Source organism: Trichomycterus rosablanca, chromosome 14, assembly GCF_030014385.1.
Source record: "Trichomycterus rosablanca isolate fTriRos1 chromosome 14, fTriRos1.hap1, whole genome shotgun sequence".
Classification (NCBI taxonomy): domain Eukaryota; kingdom Metazoa; phylum Chordata; class Actinopteri; order Siluriformes; family Trichomycteridae; genus Trichomycterus; species Trichomycterus rosablanca.
The window spans coordinates 30,118,633-30,135,783 of record NC_086001.1 but is presented as its reverse complement, the minus strand read 5'-3'; the positions used below and the strand labels follow the sequence as shown (position 1 = coordinate 30,135,783).

Here is a 17,151-nt window from a genome sequence, read left to right as displayed (position 1 = left end):
AAGCCTCTTCTGAAGTCTCTACACAAGAAAGCCCGCAAACAGTTTGCTGAAGACATGTCAACAAAGGACATGGATTACTGGAACCATGTCCTATGGCCTGATGAGACCAAGATTAATTTGTTTGGTTCAGATGGTCTCAAGCATGTGTGGCGGCAATCAGGTGAGGAGTACAAAGATAAGTGTGTCATGCCTACAGTCAAGCATGGTGGTGGGAATGCCATGGTCTGGGGCTGCATGAGTGCAGCAGGTGTTGGGGAGTTACATTTCATTGAGGGACACATGAACTCCAATATGTACTGTGAAATGATCCCCTCCCTCCGGAAACTGGGTCGCAGGGCAGTGTTCCAGCATGATAATGACCCCAAACACACCTCTAAGACGACCACTGCTTTATTGAAGAGGCTGAGGGTAAAGGTGATGGACTGGCCAAGCATGTCTCCAGACCTAAACCCAATAGAACATCTTTGGGGCATCCTCAAGCGGAAGGTTGAGGAGCGCAAAGTCTTGAATATCCGCCAGCTCCGTGATGTCGTCATGGAGGAGTGGAAAAGCATTCCAGTGGCAACCTGTGAAGCTCTGATAAACTCCATGCCCAGGAGAGTTAAGGCAGTTCTGGGAAATAATGGTGGCCACACAAAATATTGACACTTCAGGAACTTTCACTAAGGGGTGTACTCACTTTTGTTGCCGGTGGTTTAGACATTAATGGCTGTATATTGAGTTATTTTGAGGGAAGAATAAATTGACACTGTTATATAAGCTGCACACAGACTTCTTTTCATTGTGTCAAAGTGTCATTTTGTCAGTGTTGTCCCATGAAAAGATATACTTAAATATCTGCAGAAATGTGAGGGGTGTACTCACTTTTGTGATACACTGTATATTTTTTTGCACGTGTAACTGTTTTGTATATATTTGTTCTTTTTTATTGTTATTTTTATTATTTCTCTGTAACTTGCTTTGGCAATACGAATGTCCTTATTTGTCATGCCAATAAAGCTTCTTTTGAGTTGAGAGAGCCATAACCGAGCTACAGAGAGAACATGCAGAAAAGAAGCAGTGCTCTTAGTATAATGACAAATAATTGAGAAATAAACTATAAACTTGTTTAATTATGTTAAATCTGATTCGTTCATGGCGTGAACTGAGCTTTTCAAGCCTAACTTACATCAAGAACAAGTACAGGGAGCGACTGAGGGCTCTGGACCAGGAGTTCCATGTCTGCCTCTCATCCATCCCTGCCAGAATAGGGCGATTGTGTGCATCATCCCAGGCTCAGGTTTCCCATTAAAAGTAAGTCACGTTTCAGGAGTCGGGCTCGGCCCCTTAGTTCCAGTGAAAGAAACTCTTAATTCTTCAGCATACCAAGAGATTTTGGACAATTTCATGCTCTCAACTTTGTGGGAACAGTTTGGGGATGGCCCCTTCCTGTTCCAACATGACTGCGCACCAGTGCACAAAGCGAGATCCATAAAGATGTGGATGAGTGAGTTTGGTGTGAAAGAACTTGACTGGCCTGCACAGTCCTGATCTCAACCCAATAAAACACCTTTTGGATGAATTAGAGTGGAGACTGCGAGCCATGTCTTCTCGTCCAACATCAGTGTCTGACCTCACAAATGCGCTTCTGGAAGAATGGTCAAAAATTCCCATAAACACACTCCTAAACCTTCCCAGAAGAGTTGAAGCTGTTATAGCTGCAAAGGATGGGCCGACATTATATTAAATTAAATGGGACCTCACTCAAGTTCATATGCGTGTGAAGGCAGACGAGCGAATATTTTTGGCAATATACTGTAGTTTTCATAGGACAAACATATAAGAACCTACAAAATGTCTTAGATGTGTATTAAGAAAGTCTGAACATAACAAATTACTAGACAGCGATGTCTGAAGTAGGACTGAGATCTCAGATCATTAAAATAACATGAAACTAATTACGGGTTACAAATGGTTTTTGTGCTGCCATGCAGCTGGTTGAATGGAGTTAGTGTAGAATTATGTACAAAGATCTAAAGAGAACAGATGAACTGGCTGGTTAGCTCAGTTGGTTAGAGCATGGTGCTAATAACACCAAGGTTGCGGTTAACGATTAAAGCTAGCATGGCTGAGAGTCAGGTGAGCATGTTCTGTGTATCAGGACTTTCTAACCTGAGTAATTTAATCACTGAAAGTAAGAATACCACCCTGTTCTTCTGCCATCTTTAATTCTGGCTTCATTTCACCTAATGAACGTGGCGTGACCTTTATAAATGATTACAATAAATTTTGTCACTGGCAAAAATAAATAAATAAATAAAAAGAGAACTGCTGTGTAATTATGTGAATTCTTGCACTGCACATGGCAGAAGACTAAAATAAATTTAGACCGTGTAGAATAAAAGTATTAGGAAAGTATGAGGTTAAAAGCATCAGCTTTTATTTATTCCTAAAAGAAAAATACATGAACCTCAGTCATCTCACACGAAGATCTGTTCTGCTCAACAACAGTAAAGCTCTCCATCGTTTCTGTGTGGCAGCTCCATAACTGAAGCGCTGTCAGTGTAGAATCGGGTATGTGGGTATTTGCCCTGATGTTACACATCAGCCAGTTAGCTCAGTGGGTTAGAGCATGGTGCTAATAACATCAAGGTTGTGGGTTCAATCCCTGTATGGGCCATGCCCACTTTTTCTAACAAACAAGTGAGCCTTCTCTAACAACCAAATCACTTCTCTGTTTTAGAAGTCAAAGGCAGCAGCGTCTTTTAGATCAGAACAGCTATTAACATTAAATATCACTAAAGAGGAAATCCTGAAGACAGCAATGTAAACCTTTCATTTAAATACAAGCTTTAGTAAAGTTACATAGTTGAACCATGGTAAAAAAGAACCTCACAGTTGGGTTGTTGTAACAACCTTAAAACCTTTTCATCTGCATTCAGCCTTTTCTTTCCTGTATACCAAAAACAGTCACCAATCAGATCAAAAACACTTGGGACATTTTTATTTTTGCTTTCTTTATCTTGAAAGTTTACATTGTATTGAAACTAAAATAACTAAATAAGTAATTAACAGCTTAAAATTTAAAAGCAAGTGTTTAGGTTCATTTATCATCTTAACACAGATTACAAACTAATCAAGCTCGTCAAATTCCAGACATTCAAAAATCTCAAGTGGAAGCACAAGGTGATTCATTTATTTATAGACGGTGCTGTTTAATCTTTTACACTTCAAAACATGAACAGTTTTCAACAACAAAAAAAAAAAAACACAACAGCAACATTTAATAATTATAACAATAAAATAATAATAATAGCAATAATAATAAGAATGTCACAAATCTGTACCCAAGCAACAAGCTGTAATTTATTTAATTTATTTCAATAAATCACATCAGCAAGAAAAAATGTGATTTGTAAGGTGTTGCAGGCAGCAAAGATGACTTTTCTGGTACAAAGGAACGAACAAATAAATATTACAAAATACAGATATCAGCAAGTAACTTTGTTTAACTGCCTTTGAAAATCAAAGGTTTCCTTGTACTCCATTTATTATTAACTAAACTTAAAAAGCCAAATTAAAATCTTTACTGTTTAACTGACTTTTAAAGTGGAGTTTATAATCATGTGGAGTTCATCATCCCCATCTAGTGGTGCTAGAAATACATTACATCTTGTTCAATAGGTACAGATTTGTGACTTTATTATTATTATTATTAATAATAAAAATGTATTTTTTATTCTTTTTAATAGTATTTGCATTATTTTATTTGCATTTTTCATACTGTCCCAACTTTTTCTGATTTGGGGTTATAACAGACTTGGGAAGAAAGAAGTTTAAGGTGAAAATGATCACATTTACCATTTTGTAATGTACACAAATCTTCTCTTTTATGTTTGTAAATATTCAGTTTGTTTTTTATTTAATTAAGTTTTAATATCTGAATCCATTTAGATGATAAATATTTAAGAAAAGAAGAAATCAGGAAAGGGGGTAAATACAGTGGAACCTTGACTTACGAGTGACCCAACTTACGAATTTTCCGAGATACGAGCTGTCACTTGGTCGATTTTTTGCTTTGTGATACGAGCCGAGATCCGAGTTATGAGCGAGCAAGCTTACGTCACCCGCCACTAGGTAGCCCAGCGAGCGTTCAGTTCACCTGGTTATCTTGCTGTACAAGCAAGTGAAAGCGAGGAAAGTGTGGCAAAAAAGCCAAAAGTAAGTGAAAAAGAAGATTAATTGAAGTGAAAAAAAATTAAATAAAAAAAGTAGCAATTAAGTTTAGTGATAAAGTGTAGCATAGTGTGTAAGTTAAATTTAGCAATATATTGTAGCATTAAGTGTGTAGCGAGTAAGTTAAGTGATAGAGCACGAAATGAAACACTCCCCCAACTTCCTCCACCAATCTCCACCTCTGCCAACATATTTGTCTGATTTTCAAGGTAAATGCACTCAATAAAACAAGTTTATTTCTTTACATTATCTTTTATTATGCATTATTATTTTTTTGTACATTATTAGTTATTTATAAAGTAAATTTTTCTTATTTAAAAACACGTAACAAAAAAAATCGGTGTGGTTTTTGGGGGGCTGGAACGGATTAATAGTGTTTCAATTCATTTTAATGGGGAAATTTGATTTGATATACGAGCAAATTGAGTTACAAGCTTGGTCACAGAACGAATTAAACTTGTAAGTAAAGGTTCCACTGTACTTTTTCACAGCACTGAATAAATGGTGGTTAATAAATTGAAAAAGAAATCTTCATAAATGTATCACTGCCTCACAGATTCTAAAATCACTCAAACAGTTTAATGTTACACTTTCATGTAAATTTTACATTTAATTTGTTCAATCTGACAGTTTCACTTCTGATCCTGAAGAAACCCAAAACCCCGGGTAGAGGAGCTGAGTGAACGTGGTCTGAACTCTGTGGAGGAGCTTCATTGTATCAGAGACGCTGTAGAAGGACAGAGTTCCTGCTTCATAATCCACATACACTCCTATTCTAGAGGAACTCGGCATTATGGGAATTTTAGTCTCTTTCTTATCGTGCATGAATAAAAATCCAGATGGAGAACAGAACAAACTCCAGGACTGATCATTCCATCCAAACAGACATTCATCACCATCTCCCCTCCTGCTGATGCTTTTATATGACACTGCTATATAAACCCCATAATTCCCACTCCACTCAACCTCCCAGTAACAGCGTCCACTCACACTCTCTCTACACACAACCTGGCAGTAATAATCAAATCTATCTGGATGATCAGGATACGACTGTTCTGTTCTACTCCAGGTCACCACTTTGTTCTCCTCAGACAGACGGAGGTTTTTATTTACTGTGTTTGGATCCAGTGTGAACCGACAAACATCTGGAGAGGAAACACAAAATAAACCAATTAACATAGAAGAGAGTGTGTGTGTGTGTGTGTATGTGTGTACAGTGTGTGTATACAGTGTGTGTACAGTGTTTGTGTGTATAGTGTGTGTGTAATTATAAATGTCTATGTGTGTGCGTGTAAGAGTGACACTAGACAAACACACACAAGCACTGCACAAATACACAGACACTACACATACACACACATACTACACAAACACACATGAATGCTACACAAACACACATGATACTCAGACACTACACACACATAAATACTACTCAATCACACACAAATACTACTCAACCACACACAGATACTACACAAACACACATGAATACACACAGAGACTACACATACACACAAATACTACACAAACACACATGAACACCACAAACACTGCACAAATACACACAGACACTACACATACACAAAAATACTACTCACACACACACACACACACACAAATACTACACAGAGATATAGACATCCCACAAACACTGCACAAATACACAGACACTACACAATCACACAAATGCTACTCAAACACAAATACTATTCAAACACACACAAACGTTACACAAACACATGAACACTACACAAACACACACAAATGTTACACAAACACGACACAGACATATAGAAACACCCCACAAACAAGACACATTCACAAACAGAACACAGACACACACCAGCAACACACAATCCAACAATAAACACACATTCATGCTCTTTTAATTGTGTGTGTTAAAGTGTGTGTAAGTGTGAATGTGTGTAAGAGTGTGTGTGAGACGGTGTGTCTGTGTAAATGTGTGTTGGTGTGTGTGTGTGTGTTTTCACGGGTTTTTATGACTGGATGATTGAGACTTAAGCACATGACCCTCAAGCTTTTTGGTGATGATGTTCTGTGAACTGATGAGTCAGAATTCTTATACTTGCAATAAACCTAAAACAGCATTTTACAATAAAAACATCTTACTAACAGTCAGTCATGGTGGTGCTTGTGTGATGGAGTTTCAGGGTTAAAGAAGAACATCTGGTCATCAGTTCATGATTTAAAGATTAAACACATGTGTGATACAAAAACACAACAATTCCATATAACATGTGACAAATCTGTAAAAACACAGATAACTGGGGGGTGCAAATACTTTTTCACTGCACTGTGTATGTTTGTGTGCTTGTAAGAAACTTACATTGTAGAAAATCTTCTCTGATTTCAGGTTCAGGAGATGAAGTAATCCGGGCTTTCTTCACTGCAGAAAGATTAACAGTACAATCACTAATCACAGTAAATACATATTTACACCAGAAAGTGTCGCAGGTACAGCCAGTAAGAAGTTTGACATGTTCTCCCAGTGTTTGTCTAAAGTGACCTTAAGTCTGGATAACTGACCAAGTGAGTGTATTTCATTCAACCCTGGACTCACTGTGACCATGACCAGTACTGGGTTAATGAGTAAATGAATGATGATGTTAGATGTAAAATGTTTATGTTGGTAAATTTGATTGTTTTGTTTGATGTTTGAGTCCCGAAGCATTTTGGAGACAATGGAACACTGAGGGCTTGAACTCACCTTCATCTGGTATCTTCTCACACTGCTCTTTCCAGAATTCTTCTACTTTCTCTCTCAGCTGAGATACAGACTTTGTAACATCATCAAATGAGAGGAAAGGACTGATTGTGATGGAGGCTGATTCTGCAGATCCAGCAGGAGCCGAGAGAGACTGAAAATTCTACATCCAGACAGATAATGTTCACAGAGAAACAACAAGATGATGAATCACAAATAATGGACGACTGACATGAAGCACAGAGTGACGTTTCTCCTAATAACATTAACAGTATTTCAGTGTTACGACTTTATGGGTCATAATGTGTTTTGTGTAGGGGGGATTTCCCTGTGTTACAGATTTGTAGAAGATGCATGAAGATGCGCAAAGCTACCACCAGGGAAGACGCCTATGAAAAGGAGACCTCTGGGAAGACAGGAGAGGATGCTTTGCTTGTGACGTGGTTTCTGTTGTGTTTCCGGCTCTCCCTAACATGTTTAAATTAATTCTTACAATAATCGAGTTTAAGAGAACACATTTCTCAACTAAAGGCATTAAATTTCAAAAATTTTGAGTTTAGGGGACGTCAAGTTACAAGGTACCGCTCGAATTTATTACTTGGACTGGTGCAGCAATAATATAATTATTTTTAGTGCTGTTACCTGGAGGAAATGGACGGGATCCTCTGTGTGTGAAAGCTGTTCCAGTTCAGCATCTTTCCTCTTCAGCTCTACAATATGCTGCTCCACCTGTTTCAGGAGTTTTTCAGCTTGACTTACTTCTGCTGTCTCTCGATCTCTGATCAGATCTTTTAGCTCAGAGCATCTTCTGTTAATTGAGTTGATTAGTTCAGTACAGATCCTCTCAATGTTCTTCACTGCTGTCTGTGCAGAACACTGTTAGAAGATTCAGAAAGAGGAAACGTTTCTTACTTTGATATTTGTCCATCCTGCACATTCATATGTAGCTACTGGTCAGACTAAGACTTCCATCACCCATAGCTTGGTGATGGTGCTAAATGGCTTGAGTGTCAGGAAACAACAGCCTGGCCAGGACTGGGAAATCCAATGTAGTGATCTTCTCAAGTCTTCACCAGAAATCTTACACGGTAATTACGGCACCAACCAATAATCTTTTTGGGTGGCTCAGTCAAAGTCCTAATCTGAACTAATCACCCTTATAATTATTAACACAACCTCAGAATTGCTGTACAGCATCAATCACCAACTAACCAGGCAGAATTTAAAGATTCTTTTAAATTTATGAACAAAAATGCTCCATCACTATATCTCATTTTTAATGGAGATTGGTTTAATGGAGGAGACTGATCCTGAGAGCTTTTTGTTTATAAAACTTACCTTGTGAAACTCCACAGCATTTATCAGCTCACAAAGTTCCTTCTCTCTGTTCTGGATTTTCTCCTGGAACTTTCTCTGGATCTTCAGCAGCTGCTTCTACACAGAACAACAATTCAGGATTTACTTGTATTGTGTACAAGCACCACATAAACAACGTAAGTGTAAATGATAATGAGTTGTTACTTGTTAAAGAGAGCTGTATAATATTTTTACCTGTTTCTCAGTTCTTTCTGCTGCAGCTGATATTGTATCATGTCCTTTATGATCATCCATGATACACATCATGCAGATACACTGCTGATCAGTACGACAGTAAACCTCCAGCAGTTTATTATGCTGAGAGCAGATCTGATCCTGGAGTCGTCTGGAGGCTTCAACCAGCTTGTGCTTCTTAAAAGCAGAAGATTTATAGTGAGGCTGAAGGTGAGTTTTACAGTAAGAGGCCAAACACACCAGACAGGATTTAACTGCTTTGGATTTTCTCTCTGTACAGAAATCACAATCCACATCTTCAGGTCCAGAAGAACAGTGTCCAGGATGTGGAGCTTGAAGTTCTGTTTTCTTTAGTTTCTCCACAACTCCAGCCAGAATTGTGTTTCTCCTCACAACAGGTCTTGGAGTGAAGGTTTGTCTACACTGTGGACAGCTGTATGTTCCCTTATCATCCTCCTGATCCCAGCAGTTATTAATACACACCATACAGAAACTGTGTCCACATGATGTAGTTACTGGATCTTTCAGTGTTTCCAGACAGACTGAACAGCTGAACTCGTCCTGAGTTACTGAAATTTTGGACTCAGCCATTTTTCTACATGGAAACAGAATCACCAGTAAACACAGCAAGTTATTTACAGCAGCTCAGACTTCCTGGTTTAGTTCGTGAGCGTTATGTTCAAGTTTACGTTTCTAGATTTTTGTTAATTTTTTGGTTATGTACTGTACTCATGCTGTGGGACTTTTATTTTGCAATGTTGTTGTAGTAAGTAGTACAAGTCAGTAGTTAACGTTAATCTTCTATATTTTATTATTACTGTACCTTTACTGTAGTACATTTTATGATTCGTTACTGTACCCATGCTGTATGACTTTTATAATGTGGTTGTAGTAACCAGTACAGGTGACTAGTTAACTACTACATCCTTGGTTATATGAAAAAAAATATTTTTTTTACCTTTAATTCTTTATTACTGTACCCATACTGTAGGGTTTGTTTCTGTAATTTAAGTGAAGTGGGTGGTACATGTCACTAGGTAACTACTGCATCGTTTATTATATTAAAATTATTGATTTTGGAATTTGTTACACTATATATTGTTACTGTACCCATACTGTAGGACTTTATACAGTTGTATTGAATGGTACATGCCACTGGGTAATAACTACACCTCGGCTTCATGCATTTTGTAGACGCTCCCTTAGCACTTCCTTATCATTTCAACTCAGATGAAGCTCACATTTACAAAATAACAGAAAATAAACATTTACAGAAAAAACTTTTAAACATATTTGATTGTAGTTTGTTCCTTGTTTACTGCAGAATCAGTTAATGCAGTTTCACTCATTTTTGGATGTTTATTAGCCGAGAACGAGCCGAAAGAAACTCGAATGTCAGGCGAATGTCCAAGACTTCCTGGTTTAGTTCGTGAGTGTTCTGTTCAAAACAAGTGTGTTTAAATCAAATCAACAATCTGAACTACATAAAGTAACAATACACAGTAATGTACAGAAGTGTGGAAATGTATAAACTCACCTGCGTTCATCAACTTCAATTATCAACAAAACTACAAACACAGACACGGAACAGATCCGCACTCGAACAGAACAGGATCAGATCAGTTTCACTTCTGCTGAACTAAAGAGAGAGAGAGAGAGAGAGAGAGAGAGAGAGAGAGAGAGAGATCAGATCAGTTTCACTTCTGCTGAACTAAAGGAGAGAGAGAGAGAGAGAGAGAGAGAGAGAGAGAGAGAGAGAGAGAGAGAGAGAGAGAGAGAGAGAGAGAGAGAGAGAGAGAGAGAGAGAGAGAGAGAGAGAGAGAGAGAACAGGATCAGATCAGTTTCACTGCTTCTTTTTCTTCTTCTTTTGTGTTTATTGGCGGTTGGCATACCAGCTTAAAGGTGCATTACCGCCACTTATTGTTTTGTGTTTGGAACAGGACATTGTACAGAAGGAATGAGGGAGACAAAAAATAATAATATACTACATTTCTGTTAGATTCTTTCCACTAGACCTGTTTCTGTTAAGAACTTGTTGATGTAATAACTTATCCTCCCTACCTCTTTTCTAAGAGTCCTGATAATGAAAGATCATTATGTTTTGCCCGCTGTACAGATTCAAACAGTTGTGTTCTATTGGTACTATATTGCTTACAATTGAGGAGTATATGTTCTACTGTTTCGGGTTCTTATTCTTACATGTGTGATTATGTTTTCTTCTCTTCTTCTAGAACCTGCCATCCTCCCTGCTCCTACCTGTTTTTGAATATTGTACAAATGTCTTCCAGTCTTCCATATCTACTGTTTCATTTCCCTCTACTCCTACATAGGCAGGAACCCACAGAAAGCTGGTGGATATACCTTTATCTTTCAAATTGTGTAACATATATAATATTTTGTTAACAATATCTGTCCTGGCTGAGGATTTACCATACTTTATGCTTATCAGAGCTGAAAAACTGTCCGAAAGAAAAATGTCCCTTTTTTTTTATCCATTGTAGTGCTAAAAGTATTGCCAATAATTATATGGAGCATACTGCCAGATGGTCTGATGTCCTTCTCTTAATATGTAAATTACTTATTGGTATATGCACTGCCACACCTGTAAGTCCTGTTTTTGGGTCTTTAGAACCATCTGTAAACACAAGTACAGAATTAAATAAAAAATATTTATTTTAGTTTTGTACTATGTCGCATGCAAGAATTTGTTTGGATTTGTTTTTTAATTCTTTCTAAATGTAAAGCTCTACCTTTGGCAAGGGGAATAACCAAGGAGGAATGGGGGATATTGATATTGTAGGATTATACTGCAATTTATCTTATCCCATGCTTATTGCCTTTGCATTTCCAATCCATCCAAAACTTTTATAATTTGTCTTATTGTGTTTCCAGCAATTTCTTGTTATATTTCTAACAGGGTGTGTATCCCATTGTGCCTGTAGATTAGCCCAGTATGTCATCATTAGCTTAATTCTTCTTATTCTTGGTGGCATTTGTCCCATTTCCACCTGCATTGCTGCTAATGGGGATGTTTTGAATGCTCCACTACATATTCGCAATGCCTGGGCTTGTAATGTGTCTAGTTGCTTAAGGTTTGACTCTGCTGACATATAAGCTACACATCCATAATCAAAAACTGTTCTCATGAGTGCTTAAATATTTTGCATTGATTTTCTACTTGCTCCCGAGTCCTGCCCTGCCATACATTGTAGTATGTTGTTGATTTTTTTACATTTGTTATTAACTTTATCTAAATGTATGCGCCATGTTAGTTTTTCATCAAACCAAACTCCAAGAAATCTAATCTAATAGCCTTTACTTGCTGAAGAGGTTGTTCGTATATATTTTATAGAGATTGGTGTAATTTTGCGTCTTTTTGAGAAGCAGATTACTTGCGGTTTTGTTATGGATTGTTTAAATCCCCATTTATTTGCCCATTTTTCTACTTCAGTTACAGCTGTTTGTACTTTTTTTATTGGTATTTGTTATATTGCGGCCTCTAACCCACAATGCTCCATCATCTGCATATAAAGATTTCCCTACATTTTGTTCTACTTGAGAAAAAATTTCATTAATCATTATGTTAAATAGCAGTGGACTACATACGCTTATTATTTCATTTGTATAATATATAAACATTAGAAAGTGTTTATGGCTCTTCTCTCCCAAGTGTTTTTGTAAACCTGCAATGGCGACTGTTTTTGGTATGCAGGAAAGAAAAGGCAGAATGTAATGAATTGTGCAGTTTGACCACTGTGCTGAGCTGTTACAAAAACCCAACTGTGAGGTTCTTTTTTACCATGGGTCAACTATGCAACTTTAAACCTGTAATAAAAGATGAACATTTTAAATGTGTCTTTATTTGCTTTAACTAAGCTAAAGTTTTTAACATGGATAAAAATGACTGGACAGGGCTGGACACGCCTCAGTATTGAAGTGGAAGGTAAATCCACACTCCTGCAAGAACGGAAAGCATTCATATGAATGAACAAAACACAGACCTCAAATTACATGAACCTGAAGGTCTGAACTTACATTGTAGAAAAGAAAAACAAGCCAGTAGCAGCACTGTGCACATTAAACCATTTACAGAAGGGTCATTAAGTTTGGCAAATTGAAATAATGGCATGTTTGGAGTTGAACAGCAGGCTGTTGTCCTTTAGACGTTCTTCCAAGCAGTTCCTCTAATGTCATGTTTAGTTCTCCAACATGCTTCTCTAACTCTGTTCTTTCTTTCTTAGACCTTTTACAATCTGATCATCTGAGTTTGATTCCTGTGTATTACAGTGTTTACAGAGTCCAGATACAATTTCTCTCCAGTGTGAATGCGCTGGTGTAATTTGAGATGACAATGTTGATTAAAACTCTGAGATCACTGATACGGTTTCTCTCCAGTGTGAATGCGTTGGTGTATTTTATGGTCACTTTGTATATTAAAGCTTTTCTTACACAGAGCACTGATACGGTTTCTCTCCAGTGTGAATGCGCTGGTGTATTAACTCTATTCCGCTACTTTTATACGCCCTGCATAAACTGGCAGATAGATAACTCCTCCACCAATTACCACGCTGTAGAAGATGTTTAGTTCAACTCTGTTTAATGGCAAACTGGAAGTAGGGTAAAACTACAAGAAGTAAAAACAACACGTTTATAAACTTCAGCACATCAAGACATGAATATTAAATGATATTTAAGTTTAAAGTCCATATGCATATTATTCCAAGTTATGCATTTCAATACTAATAAGCCAACATGTGCAAATTCATTTAACTTAATGCATCATGAGCTAACCTGATTCAAGCATGTAATACAAAATCAACTAATACTCTTAATAAACATCAATTAAAACGTCTTTAACAAATAAACATACCCACAATGCATCCAAAGGCATGAAATAAACTTCAGGAGGCTCCACTACATTCTCGTGCACGAATCGCTTCACTTAGCGAACCGCTACAATGAATCATCATCAGTTACCAAATGACTCTTAAACAAACAGTAAACATTTACCACATGAACTGTATTAACAGCACAAACTCTGTTAATTAAAATCTAGTAAAGACTCTGTTAGTATCTGATTCCGGATGCAGATAATGTTTTTCTCCAGTGTGAATGCGCTGGTGTGTTTTGAGAGTATCCTGTCGATTAAAACTCTTCTCACACTGTGAGCACTGATATGGTTTCTCTCCCGTGTGAATGCGCTGGTGTTTTTTGAGATTACTCTGTATATTAAAGCTCTTTCCACACTGTGAGCACTGATACGGTTTCTCTCCAGTGTGAATGCGCTGGTGTTTTTTGAGAGATTCCTGACTGCTAAAACTCTTACCACACTGTGAGCACTGATACGGTTTGTCTCCAGTGTGAATGTGCTGGTGTGTTTTGAGATTACCCTGTCGATTAAAACTCTTTCCACACTGTGAGCACTGATACGGTTTCTCTCCAGTATGAATGCGCTGGTGTGTTTTGAGATGAATCTGTATATTAAAGCTCTTTCCACACTGTGAGCACTGATACGGTTTCTCTCCAGTGTGAATGCGCTGGTGGATTTTGAGACTAGACTGTGTAAAAAAACTCTTCCCACACTGTGAGCACTGATACGGTTTCTCTCCAGTGTGAATGCGCTGGTGTATTTTGAGCTCACACTGGTACCTGAAGCTCTTCCCACACTGTGAACAGACGTTTCCTTCTTCCTGTGTGGGACTGAGAGAGGTGTTAATACTGACAGTACCAGAGGACGTTTGACAGCAAAAATCCTTGTTCAGTTCTGAAGCAGAAAATAATGAAACACATTTATAACATTATAAATAATCAAATACATTTATAACATTATAAACAATCACATACATTTATAACATTATAAATAATCAGATACATTTATAACATTATAAATAATAAAATACATTTATAACATTATAAATAATCAAATACATTTATAACATTATAAATAATAAATACATTTATAACATTATAAATAATCAAATACATTTATAACATTATAAACAATCACATACATTTATAACATTATAAATAATCAGATACATTTATAACATTATAAATAATAAAATACATTTATAACATTATAAATAATCATATACATTTATAACATTATAAATAATCAAATACATTTATAACATTATAAATAATCAAATACATTTATAACATTATAAATAATCAAATACATTTATAACATTATAAATAATCAAATACATTTATAACATTATAAATAATAAATACATTTATAACATTATTAATAATCAAATACATTTATAACATTATAAATAATCAAATACATTTATAACATTATAAACAATCAAATACATTTATAACATTATAAATAATCAGATACATTTATAACATTATAAATAATAAAATACATTTATAACATTATAAATAATCATATACATTTATAACATTATAAATAATAATATACATTTATAACATTATAAATAATCAAATACGTTTATAACATTATAAATCATCAAATACATTTATAACATTATAAATAATAAATACATTTATAACATTATAAATAATAAATACATTTATAACATTATAAATAATCAAATACATTTATAACATTATAAATAATAAATACATTTATAACATTATAAATAATCAAATACGTTTATAACATTATAAATCATCAAATACATTTATAACATTATAAATAATAAATACATTTATAACATTATAAATAATCAAATACATTTATAACATTATAAATAATCAAATACATTTATAACATTAAAAATAATAAATACATTTATAACATTATAAATAATCAAATACATTTATAACATTATAAATAATAATATACATTTATAACATTATAAATAATCAAATAAATTTATAACATTAAAAATAATAAATACATTTATAACATTATAAATAATCAAATACATTTATAACATTATAAATGATCAAATACATTTATAACATTATAAATGATCAAATACATTTATAACAGTATAAATAATCAAATACATTTATTATTATTAACATTATAAATAATCAAATACATTTATAACATTATAAATAATAAATACTGTTAGTAATTGTTAAACTGAGATCTGATGCTAAAGTCCTGTAACGTGATTCATCCTGCATTCATCATTTCCTGCTCACACTGATCTGCATGAGCACAATACAAGCTTTCACTGTATGATGCTTCATCCCAGGTTCCTCTGATTCTATTCAATCCAAATCTTATTTTACTCAAGATAAAAAATATCTTACTGAGTTCATCTTTATCTTCAGGTTCTTCCTTCTTCACAGGCTTCATCTGGAAACCTCCACACTGTTGGTCCTCTGGGGTGAGGTGTTCCTCAGAGGTGACGTGTTCCACAGGGATTAAAGATCCTTCACCTGAAATTCATCAATATGTGAAGAAGAAACTCAACAACTGGAGGAAACTGAAGGTTGTGGGTTTAGTTACCACAAATAAATACTACTTAGATTTAATCCAGACTGGAAGTATCAGCACTTCTACACAGGACAGTACGGTACAGTACAGGTTCTAATCCCACTATCCACATTTTCTTATTATTTCTACTATATTAACCACACTGTACTGTACTAACATGGCAAATTGCTCCACATTTACTTACAGAAGTAACTTCCATCTTCTTCCTCCTCCTTTTTTATTAGTTTCTCTTGGAATCCTTCATTTTGTAGATCTATGGGGGTGACGTGTCCCTCTTCTGCTGACTGCATTATTAAAAGATCTGACAGGCAGACAGACAGATAGACAAATGTACTTTATTCCCTCTTAAAGAGAAATCCAGGAAAATTATCTTTAACAGTTTATTTTTAATGCTGTGAGGCTGTAAACAGGGTGAAAATTTTGAAACTATTGTGGGACTGAGCAGCATCAGACAGAAAAGACTTCTAATAGAACTTTTTGGGTTGGTTTCACAGACAGGGATTAAGCCTAGTCCTAGACTACACAGCATTTTGAATGGAGATTCTCTATTTAAAGCTAAATGTAGTCCTGGACTATAAGCCTTAATCCCTGTCTGGGAAACAACCCTTTGAGTTTGGTGGAAGTGGTTTTGTGGCCCAAAGTGAAATGATGAAGTCTGATGTTCTTTACATCTAGTTTCTCATCCACTCCCAATAACAGTGCTGTACTAATACTTTTAACTTTTACTATAAACCTGTAAAACAACCTGTAAACAAAGCTACAAGAACTCGCTGTTTCTATCAAACATTACAAACTGTAAACAAAGCTGAAAATGTGACGCGTTTATATCAAAATGTTACATTTAATAATGAATAAACTCTGAATCCGTTACAATCCACTGATTCATCGGTTCAATGAATCGGTTCATCAGTACTGAATCATGTGTGATGCTAACAGTTAGCGGAGCAGCTAATAGTTTGTGTGTTAAAGCTCCTCAAATCCTCACAGTGATGTTTTATTATGAACTCTAGTTTTATTATTAATTAGAATGTGGTTATAATTAAATATAAGGGTTATAATTAAATACATATTTTACTTACAGATGAGGCTCTACAGTACAAACAGCAGCTTCTTGTTCTTCTTATGATGTTTAATGGCGGTTGGCAGAACAACTTAAGACGCACCAGCGTCACCAACTGGACTGGAGTTGAACAGCAGCTTAGCAGTAAAACATCTCCATTAGCCCTGTATCTCTCA

The 17,151-nt window shown here is 35.6% G+C and overlaps 1 protein-coding gene and 1 pseudogene across 1 annotated transcript; one reads left to right on the top strand and one right to left on the bottom strand.

The window, feature by feature from the left end:
- The window catches only part of LOC134326286 (zinc finger protein 850-like), a 226,344-nt pseudogene that overhangs the window by 57,282 nt on the left and 151,911 nt on the right, over nt 1–17,151 (top strand).
- LOC134326374 (tripartite motif-containing protein 16-like) lies at nt 3,160–9,106 on the bottom strand. Its single transcript, XM_063008532.1, has 6 exons — nt 8,492–9,106; nt 8,279–8,374; nt 7,583–7,816; nt 6,944–7,103; nt 6,563–6,622; nt 3,160–5,360 (listed from the first exon to the last, which is right to left on the bottom strand). The coding sequence occupies exons 1-6, from the start codon at nt 9,080–9,082 to the stop codon at nt 4,834–4,836; spliced, it is 1,668 nt and encodes a 555-aa protein (XP_062864602.1). The 5' UTR covers nt 9,083–9,106; the 3' UTR covers nt 3,160–4,833.